Source organism: Bos indicus, chromosome 10 (assembly GCF_029378745.1).
Source record: "Bos indicus isolate NIAB-ARS_2022 breed Sahiwal x Tharparkar chromosome 10, NIAB-ARS_B.indTharparkar_mat_pri_1.0, whole genome shotgun sequence".
NCBI classification, from domain to species: Eukaryota; Metazoa; Chordata; class Mammalia; order Artiodactyla; family Bovidae; genus Bos; species Bos indicus.
Genome location: NC_091769.1, coordinates 18,667,426 through 18,691,028, shown reverse-complemented (window position 1 = coordinate 18,691,028; position 23,603 = coordinate 18,667,426). Strand labels below are relative to the sequence as shown.

At 41.9% G+C, this 23,603-nt stretch overlaps 1 protein-coding gene across 11 annotated transcripts in view; it reads left to right on the top strand.

The window, feature by feature from the left end:
* The window catches only part of MYO9A (myosin IXA), a 258,450-nt gene extending 241,232 nt beyond the window's left edge, over positions 1-17,218 (top strand). For all 11 annotated transcript variants that reach the window (XM_019968212.2, XM_019968211.2, XM_019968209.2 and 8 more), the window contains 3 exons: positions 2,036-2,238; positions 11,241-11,383; positions 12,061-17,218. In XM_019968212.2, the coding sequence (XP_019823771.1) occupies positions 2,036-2,238; positions 11,241-11,383; positions 12,061-12,524 (810 nt within the window). In that variant the 3' untranslated portion in view covers positions 12,525-17,218. The remainder of the gene's footprint in view (positions 1-2,035; positions 2,239-11,240; positions 11,384-12,060) is intronic.
* The last annotated feature ends 6,385 nt before the right edge of the window (positions 17,219-23,603 follow it).

Genomic DNA, 23,603 nt, shown 5'->3' with positions numbered 1-23,603 from the left:
GTGTCTTTCAGCATGGTTACTTTGAGTCTGTTCTGAAAGTCACAATATCTGGTGTCATTGAGGGTTTCTGTTGTTTTTACTGGTTTCCATTTACATTGTCTTGTCTCCTTTTGTGCTTGCTTACTTTTTATTGTATGTGAGCAAAGTATTTTTAAAAATTATTTGTAAAAATATTTTGAAACCTAAGATGGTGTTACTTTCCTCCAGTGTTTTCATTGTTTTCTGCCACGTTCTAGGACACTAGCAATCTGAGATTACTTGAATCCAATTTTAGGGATTACAGTTTTTTTGAACCATTCAGACAACTTGAAGCTAGCCTGCAGTATCTGCAATGACTATAATAATTTCAATTTACAAACCTTAGGGGTCCCAGCATCAGGCATGCATGGAGTCCACACTCAACACCCGACTACAGCTCACACCCTTGCCTGGGTCTGGACTATTATTCTTACCCCAGGGCTTGGCAAATTTTCTCTAAAGGACCATAGCCTAAATACTTGAGGCTTTGTGGAACATGGAAGCTGTTGCAACTATCAGTGCTACCATTATTCTGCAGAAGAGCCATAGACAATGCATGAATTAATGAGCAGAAAAGTATTTCAGTAAAGCTTTATTTACAAAATCTGCAATTAGGACACATTTGGCCCAAAGGCCATGTTTTGCTGACTCCTGCTGTAGTCTGTCAGAAGCTCTGTTCAGACTCTCATCTGCCTCTTAAATATAAATTAGCCCTGAATACTGGGCCAACCTCTCTTTGGTCTGCCTTGTTAACTCTATAGCGCCTTTAAGAATCTGTTAGGTTTTTATGTTTGATCCAGTTGTTCTCAGCAGGAGGTTTAATTGTCATTATCAGAGGCTAAAGTTACATACAAGTAACCAATTAAAACAATGAGATTATTCCCCCTCTGATCTCAAGAAGGAAGTTTCTTGAGTTGTTCTTAGAGAATATCTCTCACTAACACCCTATAATATATAAATGGTATTTAAAAAAAATAAAACTGAGTTTTAGGACCTGTTTTGTATAGTCTTCCTGTAGAGCAGTGTTGTCCCTCAGAACTTTGTTTGATGATAGAGATGCTCTATTTCTGCACTTTTCCTTGTGGTAGTCACTAACCACCTGTGGCTGTTGAACTTTTGAAATTTGGCTAGGGTGATTGCAGAGCTAAATTTTTACTTCTATTTAATTAAAAAAAGTTTTATTGGAGTATACTTGATTTACAATGTTGTGTTAGTTTCAGGTGTACAGTGAAGTGAATCACTTATACATATATCCACTCTTTTTAAAGATGTTTTTTCCCATATAGGCCATCACAGAGTATTGAGTAGAGTTCCCTGTGCTGTACAATAGGTCCTTATGAGTTATCTGTTTTATATATAGTAGTACACACATATGTCATATACACATATGTCAATTCCAATCTCCCAATTTATCCCTCCCCCACATCCCATTTAACTTTAATTTAATTAAAATTTAAATAGCCATGTGTGGATATTTAATTTGCAGGATATTTAGTTTTGCAGGAGATAGCTTAGATTAATAGAAGAATCTCATATCATTATAAAGATTAGGATTGATACATATATACTACCACGTGTAAAATAGCTAGTGGGGAAGTTGCTTTATAGCACAGGGAGCTTAGTTTGGAGCTCTGTGATAACTTAGAGGGGCAGAAGAGGGGAGGAGGGAGGGAGGTTCAAGAGGAACGGGAATATGTGTATACATATAGCTGATTCACTTCATTGTACAGCAGAAGAAACTAATACAACATTGTAAAACAACTATACCTTAGTTAAAAAAGAGAACCTCATCCCAGTACACGATGTGTTCTTACACTCCCACCCCCCTACATACCCATTTTCCAGTGCTCTGGCAAGAAATACTTAGCCTATAAATATTTTAGGTCTCATAGAATGTTTCCACTTATTCCCACCATTCACCAGGTGTGATGGAAATATTACACTTGTTATCCTAACTGGGCCAAGTAAAACTGATGGAGTCACTCAATTTACCTTTAACATGTATTTTTCTTTGCAGGGCAAGGGGCGTCTTCGTCGAGGAAACTATCCATGTCCATCCTCTCCTGCTGTGGTTCGGCTGCCTTCCATGTCTGATGTTACGGAAGAGACCTTGACTAGTGAGGTGGCCCTGGAGACTGACATCACAGAGCAGCAGCAGGCAGCTATGCAGCAGGAGGAGAGAGTCCTGACCGAGCAGATTGAGAATCTGCAGAAAGAGAAGTGAGTCGCTGGAAGGAAAGCGAGCAACCGTTACCTGTTTCCATTTTCTTCCTCCTGTCCTCTGTTTATTCTTCCTTATTGTGAGTCAGACTCTACGTCAGGGTACAGGGGATGTGGAGATGACAAGGACATGCTGTCTGTACTCACGTAGCAATGTGAAAGTTGTCACCTCAAGGAAGGATGCTGAAGAGCTAGGAGATCTGAAGCTGCTACAGTGGAGATTCTCAAAAGGCTGACTGGACAGGGTGTGTCGGTCTTAGCCCAGATTCTTAACAGGTCACCAGTCTTGGTGACAAATTTTTCTTTTAAAGGAGAAATAAAGATTCCCAGGCTAAGATGATTCAGAACTCCATGCTACTGCTGCTGCTGAGTCACTTCAGTCGTGTCCGACTCTGTGTCACCCCATAGATCGCAGCCCACCAGGCTCCCCTGTCCCTGGGATTCTCCAGGCAGGAACACTGGAGTGGGTTGCCATTTCCTTCTCCAATGCATGAAAGTGAAAAGTGAAAGTGAAGTTGCTCAGTCGTGTCTGACCCTCAGCGACCCCATGGACTGCAGCCTACCAGGCTCCTCCGTCCATGGGATTTTCCAAGCAAGAGTACTGGAGTGGGTTGCCATTGCCTTCTCCGTCAGAACTCCATAAAGGAACATTATTATCTGAAGATCAATATAACCATGGGGTCAGCAACTGGATGGTCAGGGTAAGGCAGCAACTCTTGGAGGTGCTGGGACACCAAGTAGGGAAATTGGTTGCAGTTGGGAGAGAGACAGATAAACCACTCTGTGACCTCTGCCATCCCTGGAGCAAGGATGGTAACACTACTTCTTGGGTATAATGTGACCATCCTGTGGTTCTCTCTGAAGGTACTGTGTACTGGTTGTCAGTGATGACTCAAGTTTTAAGAGGATTTTTGTTCATGAGTTCCAGGATCCCAGGTCTGAGAGCTTGATTCATGAGAGATTATGAGTCTTTTAAAGTACTTTTTGCTTGTCAGGATTGCTTCTAGAATTTGGACAAGCTGAAAAAGCAGCTAGGGCTCAGCTGTGCTGAACATGATAAGGTAAAAATGGTCTACTTTGATGAGCAGCTAGCTATTTGATACAAAAATGATCTGAAAAGAGGAGCTAATTCAGCTTTGATGAAAATTGCATGGGAACTATTGAAGGATGAATAGGAATTTGCCAGGAAGGTGAAAGTCCCAGAGAAAGGGAAATGTATGAACATAGTCTCAGAGGTGTGAATGTGCATTGCTTATGACAGTTGTCATTGCAGCAGTGAGTTGTTGGCGAGACTATCCTTGCAAAAATTGTCCATGAATCTCAAGCCAGGTATTGGAGGTATTAAAGGATGAACAGTTTAAAGCTGGGTAGAGTGGAAGAGAAGCTAAGAGGGCTCTGCAAAGGAGGAGAATCGATGAAAATGGAGTTACACTTGGAAGGATAACGAGGCAGTGGACAGAGTGGAGGAGTGGATCGACAAACTCCAGGGTCTGCCCACTGGGGAAAATTGCCTACACAGAGTGGAGAAAAGGTTATTTGGAATTGCAGATGTAAAGGAACTTTGATGTTAGGGTATTGACATGAGCTTTTAACAAAGATATTGATTAAAATGAATCACAGTGGTGTCAGGCAGTAGTGAGAAAGTAAGATTAGAAGCCAGGTACCAAAGACTTCAGGGAATGAGGAGGCATGGCTGAGAGGAGGTGAGTGATTGATAAGAAGGAATCGAGAATAGTAGTCTGAAGTGGAGATGGCAAAGGTTTAAAAGGACAGAAGAGGTCAGTCTGTTTTATTTCATTTAGGAGATCTAGAGGTCTCTCCTTGGCCAAAGAAGGTAGAGGATATAGTGTGTAGCAGCTAATAAAATTTTTTTTAATTTATTTATTTTAATTGGAGGCTAATTATTTTACAATATTGTAGTGGTTTTGCCATACATTGACATGAATCAGCCATGGGTGTACATGTGTTCCCCATCCTGAACCCTCCTCCCACCTCCCTCCCCATCCCATCCCTCTGGGTCATCCCGTTGTACCCCTGAGTGCCCTGTCTCATGCATTGAACCCAGACTGGCGATCTGTTTCACATATACATGTTTCAATGCTATTGTCTCAAATCATCCCACCCTCGCCTTCTACCACAGAGTCCAAAAGACTGTTCTATACATCTGTGTCTCTTTTGCTGTCTTGCATATAGGGTTATCGTTACCATCTTTCTAAATTCCATATATATGTGTCAGTATACTGTATTGGTGTTTTTCTTTCTGGTTTACTTAAACACAGTATTTTTTTATATTTTCAGAATTGGATTAAAAGTTTCAAACCTCATTCAAGATTTTTTTTTAAATCACTAAAAAATAAGATTGCTAGACTTTTAGCAGTAATACTTTGTTGTTCAGTTGCTCAGTCATGTCCGACTCTGTGATCCCATGGACTGCCGCATACCAGGCCTCCTTGTCCTTTATCATCTCCCAGAGCTTGCTCAAGCACATGTCCATTGGGTTGGTGATGCCATCCAAGCATCTCATCCTCTGTCGTCCCCTTCTCCTCCTCTGTCGTCCCCTTCTCCTCCTCTGTCGTCCCCTTCTCCTCCTCTGTCGTCCCCTTCTCCTCCTGCCTTCAATCTTTCCCAGCATCAGGGTCTTTTCCAATGAGTCAGTTCTTCACATCAGGTGGCCGAAGTATTGGAGTTTCAGCTTCAGCATCAGTCCTTCCAATGAATATGCAGAACGGATTTCCTTCAGAATGGACTGATTGGATCTCCTTGCAGTCCAAGGGACTCTCAAGAGTCTTCTCCAACACCACAGTTCAAAAACATCAGTTCTTTGTCACTCAGCTTTCTTTATGGTCCAACTCTCACATCCATACATGACTACTGGAAAAACCATAGCTTCGACTATATGGACCTTTGTCCACAGAGTAATGTCTCTACTTTTTTAATACATTGTCATAGCTTTTCTTCCAAGGAACAAGCATCTTTTAATTCCATGGCTGCACTCAACATCCACAGTGACTTTGGAGCCCAAGAAAATAAAGTCTGTCACTGTCTAGATGCCAGAATAAATGGAACTATATCAAAACTTTGAGTGAATATAAATTAGAAATCTAGCATTCTATTCATACTTAGTCAAACAAGTGGGATGAAAATGTCATAATTTTTTTTTAATTTAATTTTATTTTTTAACTTTATAATATTGTATTGGTTTTGCCATGTATCAAAATGAATCCATCACAGGTATACATGTGTTCCCCATCCTGAACCCTCCTCCCTCCTCCTTCCCCATACCATCCCTCTGGGTCGTCCCAGTGCACCAGCCCCAAGCATCCAGTATCGTGCATCGAACCTGGACTGGTGACTCGTTTCATATATGATACTATACATGTTTCAGTGCCATTCTCCCAAATCATCCCACCCTATCCCTGTCCCACAGAGTCCAAAAGACTGTTCTATACATCAGTGTTTCTTTTGCTGTCTCGTATACAGCAAAAGGGTTATTGTTACCATCTTTGTAAATTACATATATATGCGTTAGTATACTGTATTGGTGTTTTTCTTTCTGGCTTACTTCACTCTGTATAATAGGCTCCAATTTCATCCACCTCATTAGCACTGATTCAAATGTATTCTTTTTAATGGCTGAGTAATACTCCATTGTGTGTATGTACCACTGCTTTCTTATCCATTCATCTGCTGATGGACATCTAGGTTGCTTCCGTGTCCTGGCTATTATAAACAGTGCTGCGATGAACATTGGGGTACACGTGTCTCTTTCAATTCTGGTTTCCTCAGTGTGTATGCCCAGCAGTGGAATTGCTGGGTCATAAGACAGTTCTGTTTCCAGTTTTTTAAGGAATCTCCACACTCTTCTCCATAGTGGCTGTACTAGTTTGCATTCCCACCAACAGTGTAAGAGGGTTCCCTTTTCTCCACATGCTCTCCAGCATTTATTGCTTGTAGACTTTTGGATCGCAGCCATTCTGACTGGCGTGAAATGGTACCTCATAGTGGCTTTGATTTGCATTTCTCTGATAATGAGTGATGTTGAGCATCTTTTCATGTGTGTGTTAGCCATCTGTATGTCTTCTTTGGAGAAATGTCTGTTTAGTTCTTTGGCCCATTTTTTGATTGGGTCATTTATTTTTCTGGAATTGAGCTGTAGGAGTTGCTTGTATATTTTTGAGATTAGTTGTTTGTCAGTTGCTTCATTTGCTATTATTTTCTCCCATTCTGAAGGCTGTCTTTTCACCTTGCTTATAACTTCCTTTGTTGTACAGAAGCTTTTAAGTTTAATTAGATCCCATTTGTTTATTTTTGCTTTTATTTCCAATATTCTGGGAGGTGGGTCATAGAGGATCCTGCTGTGATGTATGTTGGAGAGTGTTTTGCCTGTGTTCTCCTCTAGGAGTTTTATAGTTTCTGGTCTTACATTTAGATCTTTAATCCATTTTGAGTTTATTTTTGTGTATGGTGTTAGAAAGTGTTCTAGTTTCCTTCTTTTACAAGTGGTTGGCCAGTTTTCCCAGCACCACTTGTTAAAGAGATTGTCTTTAATCCATTGTATATTCTTGCCTCCTTTGTCAAAGATAAGGTGTCCATAGGTGTGTGGACTTATCTCTGGGCTTTCGATTTTGTTCCATTGATCTATATTTCTGTCTTTGTGCCAGTACCATACTGTCTTGATGACTGTTGCTTTGTAGTATAGCCTGAAGTCAGGCAGGTTGATTCCTCCAGTTCCATTCTTCTTTCTCAAGATTGCTTTGGCTATTCGAGGTTTTTTGTAATTCCATACAAATTGTGAAATTATTTGTTCTAGCTCTGTGAAGAATACCGTTGGTAGCTTGACAGGGATTGCATTGAATCTATAAATTGCTTTGGGTATTATACTCATTTTCACTATATTGATTCTTCCAATCCATGAACATGGTATATTTCTCCATCTATTAGTGTCCTCTTTGATTCCTTTCACCAGTGTTTTATAGTTTTCTATATATAGGTCTTTAGTTTCTTTAGGTAGATATATTCCTAAGTATTTTATTCTTTTCGTTGCAATGGTGAATGGAATTGTTTCCTTAATTTCTCTTTCTATTTTCTCATTATTAGTGTATAGGAATGCAAGGGATTTCTCTGTGTTGATTTTATATCTTGCAACTTTACTATATTCATTGATTAGCTCTAGTAATTTTCTGGTGGAGTCTTTAGGGTTTTCTGTGTAGAGGATCATGTCATCTGCAAACAGAGTTTTACTTCTTCTTTTCCAATTTGGATTCCTTTTATTTCTTTTTCTGCTCTTGATTGCTGTGGCCAAAACTTCCAAAACTATGTTGAATAGTAATGGTGAAAGTGGGCACCCTTGTCTTGTTCCTGACTTTAGAGGAAATGCTTTCAATTTTTCACCATTAAAGATAATGTTTGCTGTGGGTTTGTCATATATAGCTTTTATTATGTTGAGGTATGTTCCTTCTATTCCTGCTTTCTGGAGAGTTTTTATCGTAAATGGATGTTGAATTTTGTCAAAGGCTTTCTCTGCATCTATTGAGATAATCATATGGTTTTTATTTTTTAATTTGTTAATGTGGTGTATTACATTGATTGATTTGCGGATATTGAAGAATCCTTGCATCCCTGGGATGAAGCCCACTTGGTCATGGTGTATGATCTTTTAATGTGTTGTTGGATTCTGATTGCTAGAATTTTGTTAAGGATTTTTGCATCTATGTTCATCAGTGATATTGGCCTGTACTTTTTATTTTGTGGCATCTTTGTCAGGTTTTGGTATTAGGGTGATGGTGGCCTCATAGAATGAGTTTGGAAGTTTACCTTCCTCTGCAATTTTCTGGAAGAGTTTGAGTAGGATAGGTGTTAGCTCTTCTCTAAATTTTTGGTAGAATTCAGCTGTGAAGCCGTCTGGACCTGGGCTTTTGTTTGCTGGAAGATTTCTGATTACAGTTTCCATTTCCGTGCTTGTGATGGGTCTGTTAATATTTTCTATTTCTTCCTGGTCCAGTTTTGGAAAGTTGTACTTTTCTAAGAATTTGTCCATTTCTTCCACGTTGTCCATTTTATTGGCATTATAATTGCTGATAGTAGTCTCTTATGATCCTTTGTATTTCTGTGTTGTCTGTTGTGATCTCTCCTTTTTCATTTCTAATTTTATTGATTTGATTTTTCTCCCTTTGTTTCTTGATGAGTCTGGCTAATGGTTTGTCAATTTTATTTATCCTTTCAAAGAACCAGCTTTTGGCTTTGTTGATTTTTGCTATGATCTCTTTTGTTTCTTTAGCATTTATTTCTGCCCTAATTTTTAAGATTTCTTTCCTTCTACTAACCCTGGGGTTCTTCATTTCTTCCTTTTCTAGTTGCTTTAGGTGTAGAGTTAGGTTATTTATTTGACTTTTTTCTTGTTTATTGAGGTATGCCTGTATTGCTATGAACTTTCCACTTAGGACTGCTTTTACAGTGTCCCACAGGTTTTGAGTTTTTGTGTTTTTATTTTCATTCGTTTCTATGCAAATTTTGATTTCTTTTTTGATTTCTTCTGTGATTTGTTGGTTATTCAGCAGCGTGTTGTTCAGCCTCCATATGTTGGAATTTTTTTTTTTTTTTTGCTTTTTATTTTATTTTTTTTTTAATTTTATTTTATTTTTAAACTTTACATAATTGTATTAGTTTTGCCAAATATCAAAATGAATCCGCCACAGGCATACATGTGTTCCCCATCCTGAACCCTCCTCCCTCCTCCCTCCCCACACCATCCCTCTGGGTCGTCCCAGTGCACCAGCCCCAAGCATCCAGTATTGCGCATCGAACCTGGACTGGCAACTCGTTTCTTACATGATATTCTACATGTTTCAATGTCACTCTCCCAAATCTTCCCACCCTCTCCCTCTCCCACAGAGTCCATAAGACTGTTCTATACATCAGTGTCTCTTTTGCTGTCCCATACACCAGGTTATTGTTACCATCTTTCTAAATTCCATATATATGCGTTAGTATACTGTATTTATGTTTTTCCTTCTGGCTTACTTCACTCTGTATAATAGGCTCCAGTTTCATCCACCTCATTAGAACTGATTCAAATGTATTCTTTTTAATGGCTGAGTAATACTCCATTGTGTATATGTACCATAGCTTTCTTATCCATTCCTCTGCTGATGGACATCTAGGTTGCTTCCATGTCCTGGCTATTATAAACAGTGCTGCGATGAACATTGGGGTACACGTGTCTCTTTCCCTTCTGGTTTCCTCAGTGTGTATGCCCAGCAGTGGGATTGCTGGATCATAAGGCAGTTCTATTTCCAGTTTTTTAAGGAATCTCCACACTCTTCTCCATAGTGACTATACTAGTTTGCATTCCCACCAACAGTGTAAGAGGGTTCCCTTTTCTCCACACCCTCTCCAGCATTTATTATTTGTAGACTTTTGGATCGCAGCCATTCTGACTGGTGTGAAATGGTACCTCATAGTGGTTTTGATTTGCATTTCTCTGATAATGAGTGATGTTGAGCATCTTTTCATGTGTTTGTTAGCCATCTGTATGTCTAGTTTTTCTCCGGTAATTGAGATCTAATCTTACTGCATTGTGGTCAGAAAAGATGCTTGGAATGATTTCAGTTTTTTTGAATTTACCAAGGCTAGACTTATGGCCCAGGATGTGATCTGTCCTGGAGAAGGTTCCGTGTGTGCTTGAGAAAAAGGTCAAATTCGTTGTTTTGGGATGAAATGTCCTATAGATATCAATTAGGTCTAACTGGTCTATTGTATCGTTTAAAGTTTGTGTTTCCTTGTTAATTTTCTGTTTAGTTGATCTATCCATAGGTGTAAGTGGGGTATTAAAGTCTCCCACTATTATTGTGTTATTGTTAATTTCTCCTTTCATACTTGTTAGCATTTGTCTTACATATTGCGGTGCTCCTATGTTGGGTGCATATATATTTATAATTGTTATATCTTCTTCTTGGATTGATCCTTTGATCATTATGTAGTGACCTTCTTTGTCTCTTTTCACAGCCTTTGTTTTAAAGTCTATTTTATCTGATATGAATATTGCTACTTCTGCTTTCTTTTGGTCCCTATTTGCATGGAAAATCTTTTTCCAGCCCTTCACTTTCAGTTTGTATGTGTCCCCTGTTTTGAGCTGGGTCTCTTGTAGACAACATATGTAGGGGTCTTGTTTTTGTATCCATTCAGTCATTCTTTGTCTTTTGGTTGGGGCATTCAACCCATATACGTTTAAGGTAATTATTGATAAGTATGATCCCGTTGCCATTTACTTTATTGTTTTGGGTCGAATTTATACACCCTTTTTGTGTTTCCTGTCTAGAGAATATCCTTTAGTATTTGTTGGAGAGCTGGTTTGGTGGTGCTGAATTCTCTCAGCTTTTTTAAGAAAATAGTTTAAGAGCTGGAAGGAATCCTAGAGACTATCTAGTTTAGTCTCTTTGTTTTTGTGGATGAGAAAGTTAAGGTCCATAAAGAGGAAAGTACTTTCCTGATGTATTATGAGTGAGTTTAGAATCCCAGTCTCCTGCTTAGCAGCCCAGAGTTCATTTCATCAAAGGATCTTACAGCTTTAGCATAAGCCCTGCCTCAGCCTTAGCCCCATTGCAGGTCCCAGTCTTTGCTGTCTTTAACCTTCACTGTGACTGTGACTTGTTCAGTTGCTAAGTCATGTTCAGCTCTTTGCGATCCCGTGGACTGCAGCAAGCCAGGCTTCCCTATCCTTCACTATCCCTCTTAGTTTGCTCAAACATATGTCCATTGAGTCAGTGATGCCATCCAACCATGCCATCCTCTGTCATCCCCTTCTCCTTCTGCCTTCAATCTTTCCCAGCATCTTTTCCAATGAGTTGGCTCTTCACATCAGGCATACAGGTCCTTATCACCACCCTGGAAGGGAACAGTAAGAAATGTGACTGTTTTTGCTACCTAAATTCCTGACATTCACAGAAGGTCTGCTTTCCTGTTGGCTTATCAAATGTTAATGATTCCTTGATTGTATCTTACAGGGAAGAACTAACATTTGAGATGCTTGTCCTGGAACCACGTGCCTCTGATGATGAAACCCTTGAGTCTGAGGCCTCCATAGGGACTGCTGATAGCTCAGAAAATTTGAATATTGAGTCTGAAGGTGCCATCTCTGAGAAATCAGGTAAATGAACATGTTAAACCAAAGACTCCAGATTTGTTTTGCAGAGGAGGAATAAGGGTTCCCAAGCAAAGACAGTCTCTTTGAAGAAGGCCTTTGACCTTACATGAAAAGATGACAAAGTCCTAAGGAGCTGAAATATACCCGTCCTCCTGAAGCTTCTGTATAAATTGTTGATCAGACCAAACCTTCAGTGTAACATAATTCTTTTGTAATGTAATGTTTCCTTGTATTTACCATAGAGGAAAGCCAGCAGTCATAGCTCATGTTGTCTTACTGACTCATGAACCATTTTCTAAGAGTAGGTAGTGGGAGCCGTGCCCTACTATGAGATGGGACTGGACCCAAGGAAGTCTTTAACTGCCTGCCATGTCTCCGCAAGATGTGGTATTTACTACATATTGTGGCAGTGTTTTAAATGATGGGGATGGCTGTGGGCCTCTTCTAATGGCATGATCCCACTCCAGCTTCCTCAGGGTTGATTCTGAAATGATATGGATGGTATAGAAATGGGTGGTTAGGTCTTCTTGAGTTGTGACTGTGCCCGAAGCAGGTCACCCTGGACCCTCCAGATCTTAGCCCACCCACTTTCACGTGTGAGCAGTGACACCTCTTCATCACACAATGATTTGCTTCAGAGAGAACTGTCATTTACAGCTTTGGTCTCTTTCTTGCATTAGAGAGAAGCTTAGCCCTTATCTCTACGAAGGCAGCTGGCAAGTCTGAACCTTCAAGCAAGTTGCGGAAGCAGCTCAAAAAGCAGCAAGACTCACTGGATTCAGTGGACTCTTCAGTCTCTTCTTTATGTTCATCTGGCACTGCATCTTCTCATGGGACCAGAAGACGATTTCAGATTTATTCCAAATCTCCTTTCTACCGAGCTTCCTCAGCTGGTGAGGCCCTCGGGATGGAAGGGCCATCGGGCCAGACCAAATCCCTAGAAGACAAGCCTCAGTTCATCAGCAGAGGAACCTTCAACCCTGAAAAGGGCAAACAAAAATTAAAGAATGTGAAAAACTCACCTCAGAAAACCAAAGAGACCCCAGAGGGGATAGTTGTGTCTAGCCGCAGGAAAACTGTGGACCCAGACTGCAGCTCGGCCCAACAGCTAGCTCTCTTTGGGAATAATGAGTTTATGGTCTGAACTGGCAGATGTGTGTCCCTTATGGCTACATCTCATCTTGGGGCTTCATCACCTGGTCCACAGTATCCATCCTGATTGTGGTCCTGCCTCTTGCCCGAGCATACAACCAAGACCTTGTGTGCTGAGTCCCGGGTGGGCCTCCTGCCGAAGCGGAAAGTCTTCTTTGAAGCCTGCCAGGGATGGTACCAGCTGTGCCTTGGCTGCTGTATCCAGCTAGAGACTTTGCTGAACAGAGCGCGCAGGGCCTTGGGATTTGGGTCAGTTATAGAGGTCTTTGTAGTTGCCTCTCCTCCCTCCCTTTTTCCCTTCCCAGAGGTGAGTGTGGAACTGGGGGGACATTGTGGGCTAGAGGGACCCACTGATTTCTAACATTTGAAGAAAACATATAAACCTTTCTTAACCATGAAAGCAAAATTCTTTGGGTTTATTTTGGGATAGTTAGGAGCTGGTATAGAATATAATTTTCTTCCAAGGATTTATAAGCAAAAAGCCTAAGCCCTCTATTTTAAGATTTTTGAGAAATACTCCATGTTATATTCTGGGGAAAGTAAAAAAAAAGCAGTTGTCTCCATCAAGCCATCAGAGCATGTTTGAGACCTCTGTGGTTATCCAACGAAGAAGAGAAGACCTCTTTTGTTTTTCAGCGATGTTTGATGTCATAATAATCAGTGCTGGTTTAACCCCTGGTTAGTTCCTGCCAAATGTATTGCATGGGCCGAAGTTTCAATAGCCATACTGTTCTTATATCCCCTGATCCTAGAATCAGGTTCCTCTAATATTTTTTAAATGTCCCAGAGACATGGTGATCCCTGAACAGGAGGGTTTCATTCTAATTTATCCAGGCCTTTCTCTTTGTATAGATTAAACTGAAGACCATATATGAACCTGTTTATCTGCTGGTGGGTTTCCACCACGAGCTCACACAAATGATGTGACCACTTAATCACTTCTCCCCAAGCATTCACACATAGCACTGCATGAATAAACGTTACAGAAAGCTGCCAAAAAAGAAAAAAAGATAAGTTTTTAATATTGACCCATCTAGCTTTTATCTTTTTTTCCTCAGACCATCAGTATTAAATAGATTTAAAAAAATCAAGGACTACTTGAAGCTATTTTTGTTAATATTCTGGTTACTGAAGTTTACTGTAAATATATATATGTATAGTGTGCATATTTCTTTTAACTTTATGCTTCCTTCCTCCCCATAGAATTTCTTCCCACAGATTAAGGGCCATTGGATGTGGTGGTGAGAGCCAGACATCCCTGGGTTGAGGGAAAAGTCAAACCATTTTTCTCACCACTGGGTGTCTCCATGTACCTGAGTTATAAAAGCATTTTAAGCTTCTTAGTGTCTGTGGGATTAGAAGTCTGTTTTTGCTATTTATAATATATGGGAAATGAAACATGATACCCTTTCTTGAGATAAGTATGTGAAAATGTTTCTTTTTTAAAGTTACTAAATGCATCTTGTCTAACTACCACATGCACTGTTCTAAAAAAGAGCCTTTACCATCTGTAACCTGAATTTTGGTTATTCTTCCTTTTCATACTTCTTTGAGATGAAGTTATAGAAACCTGAGGACTTTCATTAATAAGGCAGAGTCTCTCCTGTTACACAACAGTGAACCTCATGCCACTGCCTCTGTGGCTACTGTCGAGCCCCAGAGGCCAGACACAAATATCATCCCGAGTGGCAGCTCCAGGTAGCAGGCAGCTTTTCTCTCCCTGGTGGGGTTCAGAAATGACCTCGGGAAAAGGAATCTTTGTCAATTTCCAGAATGATGATGGTTAGTAACTAAACATGTTTGATTTTATAGCCTGCAAACATCTGTCACCTTGTTCATGCTGCCTTGAGGAGTAATAAAGGTAAATAAGGTCTTTAAAAATCTGAATTTCAGATAATCTCCTAGAGCAGAACCCAGCCCCTCAGCATGGTTGTGTCTGCATGGGTGCCCCAGTCCCTGTGCCAGGCGCAGTCTCTCCCATTATTCTTGGGAAGGTGGTTTTCAGCCCGTGTTGAGTACTCCTTTCCACTTGTTCCAGGACATTGGTTAAATACCATACAAAATAAAGCGAGTACCCCTGTTGAGTAGTTTTCTTTGGCCTAGAGGAATGGCCTGGGAAACACATCTTGGCATATGGTCTCCCTTCTAAATCTTTGTGGAGTTCTTGTTTTGTTGCTGTTGTTTTGCAAAACAAGTTTTTGGCAGTTAAAAAAAAATTAAAAATTAAAATCTACTCATATAGGTCACTTTATAGGAACCAGGTGATGGATGTTAAGAGACTTTATAATTTTTTCTCAGGGACCTAAAACCTGAATTTGGATAACATTAAATAAATATTTGTTTTTCAGTTGCTAGATTTGTGGATTTCTAGTCATTTAACAAGCTGTCAGAATGGAGGGGTGGGGAAAGGGAGCTGCATGGAATGCTAAGAATGGAGAGCAAAGGCGGGACCCTCCCTTTGAAGGAAAGCATGCTGCTGTTCTCTAGAATAATGGGCATTGTTGGCCTGAAAAAGATGAAGCCATAACACTTAACAACTGTTAGAACCGAGTGCTGTCTGTCCTCTCCTCTGATCTTAACTGGTCATCTCTGTGGTTCATGTTACGTTACCACAGCTGATGCTGCATTACAATCACTTATAATTAAGATATTTAACATCTGTATGTGTCAAATGTGTGTTTTCTATTTGCTTCTCCTTTGTTCATTTTCTTTGATCTCAAATGCCTCAAAGGAAACCCATATGTGGCAGCCTAGAGGCAGCCCCTCATTTGGAGCCCATACTCTAAAATGCAGAGCATTCTCTTCTTACCACACATTCCCAGCCCCAGATAGAGCCTAGAGTTTTAATTCTCCCCATTAAAGCCAACGTATCCCTTATCATGGAAAATGTAATGGAAGCAGAGAAGTTTAATTGTAGGGTCAAAGTGTGTATACACAAAATGAAGTAAATACAGAAAGGATTCAGGAAGGTGACTTGCTTCATTTGTAATGCACTGTGTACTTCCAGCCATTTAAATTATTTTGCCACTCTGGGTTTCTGCGAATACAAAGGAGGTAACAGCCCAATATGAGCCTTGTGGAGGCAGAGGGACCTGAATTCAGGGGGTGGGATATAAGAGCCCTCCCTTCTCATGGGAGTTAGTGGAGACTTTTGTCTTCCATCACAGTAGGGTTGTTTTCACTGTCAAAGATGCAGGGTCCCAGAAGCATGCAGAAAACAGGAGCTCCAGCAAGGTTCTGCAGGCCTGCTTCAGTGCCTGTGGGCCACATTTTTCTTTTTTAAACTGTAACTAAGGAATGTGTACCTTTCACAAGCACTTTGGTGAACAAGAGAGAAGAAAATATTCTCAGGATGTGTTCAAAGCTCAGCGAGTTTTAATTTTAAAAAGAAACACTCCAGCTGGCTTTCCTCATTCTCCTCTCTCATTTTCCCCCCTCTTGGTCATTCTGTGTTGACCAACACAGCTTCATTCTGTGCTGACAGATATGTTTGTCTACCCATAATTGTGAGACAGCTCCCCATAATTCTGTGACAGTTGGCACTGTCCCCCAATACCATGCTAGCCTTGGTAGTAAAGTTCCTTGGTGTTTGTGGGAGTCTTTCTTGGGGCTTCCCTGATGGATCACATGGTAAAGAATCTGCCTGCAATGTGGGAAACCTGGGTTCGATCCCTGGGTTGGGACGATACCCTGGAGAAGGGAATGGCAACTCACCCCAGTATTCTTGCCTGGAGAATTCTACGGACAGAGGTTACAGTCCATGAAGTCTCAAAGAGTCAGACACAACTGAGTGACTAACACTAAGCCATTACTCTTGCCTGAAAAATCCCATGGATAGAGGAGCCTAGTAGGCTGCAGTCCATGGGGTCGCTAGGAGTTGGACGCAACTGAGCGGCTTCCCTTTCACTTTTCACTTCCATGCATTGGAGAAGGAAATGGCAACCCAGTCCAGTGTTCTTGCCTGGAGAATCCCAGGGACGGGGGAGCCTGGTGGGCTGCTGTCTCTGGGGTCGCACAGAGTCGGACACGACTGAAGCGACTTAGCAGCAGCAGCAGCATACCCCTAAAATACTGTCACTCACTTTTCTCTGGAGCTGCTCCCACGTCTTATCTGGTGGTAAAGGGCAAAATAGTGACTATGGAGGTGGATCTATTAGGTCTTGTTGGTCTCTTGGTTGAAACTGTTGTCAAAAAAGCCCCACCAAGGGGTCCATCACCTTGATTTCCATCCATGTTGAATGCCTGCTTATCATCCCTCTTAGGTCATGTAAAAGTTGCACCTTTGGAACCAAGTAATTGTATTTACTAAGGGAAAGGTGTGGACTACAGATAAGTATTATATGAATGGATTTAAAGTAATTTATATAAACACACTGAGTGTAAATTTATAAAAGACTATCTATTGTAAAAGGACATAGCCTGTGAAATATAATATCATTTTACTGTTTAACAGAATAATTCTATACAAAGAATGATGTGTCTCACCCACAGAACTGATTACATTCCTGATGCAATCAACAGGCACTTTGTGATTTCCTTGTTTTTTTGGCAGGGGGTGGGGCTGGGGCCATCAGTTGTATAAAGTGCAGTTTGTGCCACCCAAAATATGCACTGTATGGCTACACAAGAGCAGTTTAATGGACAGATCACGCCATGGCTCATTAAAGAACAAAGCTTCCAGAAGCAGCAATATGTGTGGTTTGTTTTCTGACCATCTTGGCTCCCACCCCAACTCAGGCCAGCCTGAACCCAAGGAACAGCAATGATTTTTGATAAAGTGCTCATTTTTTTTTTTTAAGCAAAGGGCTGAGCCCCAAATTGATAAAGTACAGACATGGTAATTATTGGGAACTTAATATAGCTCAAGTGAAGGTGAGATTTCAAGTTGTGAGGTTTCCATAAGGGATGCTAAGCTGGGAAGAAAATAAATTACGTTGAAGATCCTCACCAAAAAGGCATAGCTGCTGGTAGAGGGCCCTGGTGTGTCCTTTTTTTGTTCTGCCCCTGCACTTGCATGACTTTGGCAAGGTCATTTGCCTTCAGTCTGGAATGTGTTCCCTCCCCCAGGTTTTCTCTGGGTAACTCCTACTGACTCTGAGGTCATAGTATAAAAGGCATTTCTACTTGGAAATTTCCTCTTCCCCGTTGAACTGGCTTAGATGTCTTGTGTTCTCAACAGCTCCCAGTGTTTGTGACATCAAAAAACTGACATTAGCTTCCCAAGGCAAGAAAGGAACCTATCTTCCTGACTTAGATCCTCTCGGCACCTAACAAAAGGTGCCCACGCTTACATTTTGGATGAGAGAGTTGAATGTGATCAGGGGTTCTCAAATACCAAACCAAATCTAAAGTGGAATTAGAAAAAAAAAAATTGTGGTCAGTTTTTCCCTAATGTGAAATTTATTCCATTTTAAAATTCTGAGATCATCCTTTCCATTTTTTACATTGTTTACATCTACAGTTTGCATTGTCTACATGACAACATAATAAGAAGAGTGGATTGTTTAAGGTTTCCTCAATTGGCTAAATTGGAGAAGGCAATGGCAACCCACTGCACTACTCTTGCCTGGAAAATCCCATGGACGGAGGAGCCTGGTAGGCTGCAGTCCATGGGGTCGCGAAGAGTCGGACACGACTGAGCGACTTCACTTTCACTTTCATGCATTGGAGAAGGAAATGGCAACCCACTCCAGTGTTCTTGCCTGGAGAATCCCAGGGACGGAGGAGCCTGGTGGGCTGCCGTCTACAGGGTCGCACAGAGTTGGACACGACTGAAGTGACTTAGCAGCAGCGGCAGCAATTGGCTAAATAAAACCTAGTAATGCCTAGGAACTTTTTTGAAAGTTCCCCATGTGATAACTAAATCTATAACAAACCTTTCTGATTATGAAGAAAGAGCAGAAAGTTATAAGGAGACACAGATCAGAGCTTTTGCTTGTTAAAATGTTCTTTCTCCTAAATTAGATAACAGTACAGCATCTTAGAGCCAGGGACATAACCATGAACATTGATGAGACACCTATAATATCTATTGGATCTTGTGAGACATCTCAGACTCTAACAGGCATGTCACTTCCCTGTTCTGTGGGGCCATTTATCCCTCATTTGACAAGTGTTGACTGAGCACTCTAGTTGGTTGGGGTACACTGGTGACCAAAGCCCTTGCGCCCTATGGAGCTTGCATCCTAGTGAGGAAAACCAGTGGTGTCCACCAGATGGAGACTAGTCAACCACAATACCTGGGTCCCACTTCAGGTTTTATTAATCTGAATGGTTGCTTCTTGGCAACTTGTGAGTCTTTATCTGCTCTCCCTACATCTAAATACTCCCTTAAGGGTAGAGGTAGAGTGTTTCACCAGAGACGGCAATGGCAACCCACTCCTGTACTCTTGCCTGGAAAATCCCATCGACAGAGGAGCATGGTTGGCTGCAGTCCATGGGGTCGTGAAGAGTCGGACACGACTGAGCGACTTCACCTTCACTTTTCACTTTCATACATTGAAGAAGGAAATGGCAACCCACTCCAGTATTTGTGCCTGGAGAATCCCAGGGACAGGGGAGCCTGGTGGGCTGCTGTCTATGGGGTCACACAGAGTCAGACACGACTGAAGCGACTTAGCAGCAGCAGCAGCAGCAGAGTGTCTCACAAATCTGAAAACTGCAGTTGAAAAGAAAGGCCCAGATAGGCCCACAGAGTCTATCTCTGTGTACTTCATAACCGAAGACGTTTCTGGCGCCGAGGGCAGAAAAGAGTTTTCATAGTACCCCCTCCCCTAGCACTGGCCCTAAATCCGTTAGGGTAGAGCTATTACCCATCTGAGTTTCAGCAGGGCCAATTTACAGCAAAAGGTTGAGTAAATCCTAGGATCAACTGGGAGCTGTATTGTATTAGGATTACAGAAGCCACTCAGTGTATTTCAGATGCGAAGGACTTGAGATAGGAATTAGGTGCTTAATGTAAACATTGGAAGAAGTGGGGAAGCAGGTCAGAGAAAGCCCCCACTGAAGGTCAAGAAAACCAGCAGATCTGAACCAAAAGTTCTCAAGAGTTTGCCTAGAAGCTCCTGCAACTCTAAAGAAGGTTGCTATGAAATTGTCTTCCCACACATTTGGCTGTGACTGTGTCCAGAGATTAATGGCTTCTCATTTACTTTACACATCTCACGTGAGTGCCTGTCTTCTACTAGCAAACCATAGGGGAAGGGGATCCTGAAAAATGTACTTACTGGCATCTCTGTGATGAAGACAAGACCTTAAGAAGGGCCATGGGGCAGGGTGAGGGGGTGGATGCTGGGTTGGCTGCAGATAACTAAGTTTATGTACAACACCACAGTTATGGCAGAAAGCAAAGAAGAACCAAAGAGCCTCTTGATGAAAGTGAAAGAGGAGAGTGAAAAGGGTGGCTTAAAACTCAACATTCAGAAAACTAAGATTGGGGGCGGTCCTAAGACGGCGGAGGAATAGGACAGGGAAACCACTTTCTCCCCCACAAATTCATTGAAAGATCATTTGAACGCTGAGCAAATACCACAAAACAACTTCTAAACGCTGGCAGAGGACATCAGGCACCCAGAAAGGCAGCCCATTGTCTTAGAAAGGAGGTAGGACAAAATATAAAAGATAAAAAGAGAGACAAAAGAGTTAGAAATGGAGACCCATCCTGGGGAGGGAGTCATAAAAGAGAAGTTTCCAAACACCAGGAAACCCTCTTACCAGGTGGGTCTGTGGGGAGTTTTGGAATCTCAGAGGGCAACATAACTGGGAGGAAAAAACAAATAAAGCCCACAGATTACACGCCTAACTGCAGCTCCCAGTGGAGAAGTAGCCCAAATGCTCATGTCCACCACCAGCAAGCCAGGGCTGAACAGGGAAGTGTGGACTGCATTGCTTAGGGTAAGCACCAGGCCTGAATGCCCTGAGGGCAATCTGAGGGAGCTAACGTGAGATAGCAACCCAAACCATGGGATAGAGAGAAAAAAGAGAGAACTTTCCCGTTAAAAGCTCTAATCTAAGCCACTGCCGGCCACTCACAGAACAAAGGACTGAGCCAATACCAGAGGAGAGCTAGCTGACAGCGGACTGGCCCATCCCTCACTGGAGGCAGGGAGGCAGGCAGGTGACAGCCAGAGCCGAAGGCAAGGGGCAAACTCGGCCCCAGAGACAGCATCCTCTACCAAACTGCGAGCAGGCTCCCAGTTGCTAACCAAGTCTTCCTGGGATCCTTCCTGGGACAGTTGCCATCCACCAGGAGGGTTGCAACCAGAGATCAGCTCCCCAGAGGAGACACACAGCACACCTGAGACAGGCTCCTGCTGCACACCCAGGAAACCAAGTGGCTGGGACAGGGGAGGTGATAAGATGCACCGCCCACCTGGGGAGTGTGCACTCGCCAAGCATCTGGTCGCCTGAGCTGCTCGGAAGCTCAGGAAGGGCACAAAGCATAGGCCCAACCGAGTCTGTGCCTTTGTGGAGTACCTGGGAACCCGAACCTGAGCGGCTTAGACGTGGAAAGTGCATGCAACCCAGGGCCCACCTTAGACAGTTCCCCTGCAGAGCAACCTGGAAGCCTGAGCAGTGTAGACCGGGAAAGAACACATGCCTTGAGTGGGGGCAAACCCAGTGTGGCTCAGACACTGAGTGCTCCCCACACATGCCAGTGATATTTGTTGGCAATGTTCCTCCCTCCCCACAGCACAATTGAACAAGTGAGCCTAAATAAATGACCACCTTCGCTGCCTTGTGTCAGGGTGGAAGTTAGATACTGAAGAGACTTGCAAACAGAGGAAGCCAAAATAAACAAGAGGGAACCGCTTTGGAAGTGACAGGTGCAACAAATTAAAACCCTGTAGTTAGCATTGGCTACATTGAAAGGGACCTATAGGATATAGACCTATAGACCTTGAGAAGTATAAGCTGGATCAAGGAACTATGTGAAACTGAGCTGACCCCACACTGCCCTCAACAGCTCCAGATAAATTCCTAGATATATTTTACTATTATCATTTTGTAATTAAAAAAATTTTAAGTTTTTTATTACCCCTTTAATTTTCATTTTTAAAATCTACTATTACCTTGCAAAAAAAAGACCCTATTTTTAAAGCAAACTTCATATTTTGTAAATAACTTTTGCCATTTTTTTAATATTGTATTTTTGAGAGCCTATGGCAACCCACTCCAGTATTCTTGCCTGGAGAATCCCAGGGATGGGGGAGCCTGGTGGGCTGCCGTCTATGGGGTCACACAGAGTCAGAAACGACTGAAGCGACTTAGCAGCAGCAGCAACCTCTATTCTAGATTTTTAATCTTTGCTTTTTGGTATTTGTTATCAATTCTGTACCTTTAAGAATCCAATCTTTAGTACCCATTTTTACTTAGGAGTGTGATTACTGGCTTGATTGCTCTCTTCCCCTTTTGACTCTCCTTTTTCTCCCCCAGGTCACCTCTATCTCCTCCCTCCCCCTTCTCTTCTGTACTTAACTCTGCGAATCTCGTTGTGTATTCTGGGCTGTGGAGAACACTTAGGGAACTGATCACAGGCTAGATTGGTCTCTTTCCTTTTGACTCCCCCTCCTCTCCTCCTGGTCACCTCTATCTCCTTCCTCCCTCTTCTCTTCTCTATGGAACTCTGTGAACCTCTCTTAGTGTTCTAGACTGTGGAGAGCAAATAGGGAATTGATTACTCTCCCCTTTTGATTCCCCCTCTTCTCCTCCTGGTCACCTCTATCTCTCTCCTCCCTCTTCTCTTCTCCATGTAACTCTGTGAACCTCTCTGGGTGTCCCCCACTGTGGAGAATCTTTTCACCATTAACCTAGATGTTTTATCATCAGTGTTGTATGGATGGAGAAGTCTTGAGGCTACTGTAAGAATAAGACTGGAAGCCAGAGGCAGGAGGCTTAAATCCAAAACTTGAGAACAGCAGAAAACTGACTCCAGGGAACATTAATAGACAAGAGCTAATCCAAAAGCCTCTGTACCTACACTGAAACCAAGCTCCACCCAAGAGCCAACAAGTTCCAGAGCAAGACATACCAAGCTAATTCTCCAACAATGCAGGAACATAACCCTGAGCACAAAAATACAGGTGGCCAAAAGTCACACCAAACCCATAGAGCCCTTCAAAATTCACTGCAGACATTTCATTGCACTCCAGAAAGGAGATCCAGCTCCACCCACCAGAACACCGATGCAAGCTTCCCTAACCAGGAAACCTTGACAAGCCACTCATCCAACTCCACCCACAGGGAGGAACCTCCACAATAAAGAGGAACCACAAACTTCCAGCATACAGAAAGGCCACCCCAAACACAGCAACCTAAACAAGATGAAAAGGCAGAGAAATATTCAGCAGGTAAAGGAACAGGATAAAAGCCCACCAAACCAAACCAAAGAGGAGGGAATAGGGAGTCTACCTGAAAAAGAATTCAGAATAATGATAGTAAAAATGATCCAAAATCTTGAAAACAAAATGGAGTTACAGATAAATAGTCTGGAGACAAGGATTGAGAAGATGCAAGAAAAGTTTAACAAGGAGCAAAAAGAAATTTAAAAAGTCAATAATGAATAATGCAATAACTGAGATCAAAAGCACCCTGGAGGGAACCAACAGTAGAATAACTGAGGCAGAAGATAGGATAAGTGAGGTGGAAGATAGAATATGTAAAAATAAATGAAGCACAGAGGAAAAAAGAAAAAAGAATTAAATGAGGACAACCTCAGAGACCTCTGGGACAAAGTTAAACACCCCAACATTCGAATCATAGGAGTCCCAGAAGAAGAATACAAAAAGGCCATGAGAAAATACTTGAGAAGATAATAGTTGAAAACTTCCCTAAAATGGGGAAAGAAATAGCCACCCAAGTCCAAGAAACCCAGAGAGTCACAAACAGGATAAACCCAAGGTGAAACACCCCAAGACACATTTTAATCAAATTAATGAAGATCAAACACAACAAATATTAAAAGCAGCAAGGGAAAAACAACAAATAACTCACAAGGGGATCCCCATAAGGATAACAGCTGATCTTTCAATAGAAACTCTTCAAGCCAGAAGGGAATGGCAGGACATACTTA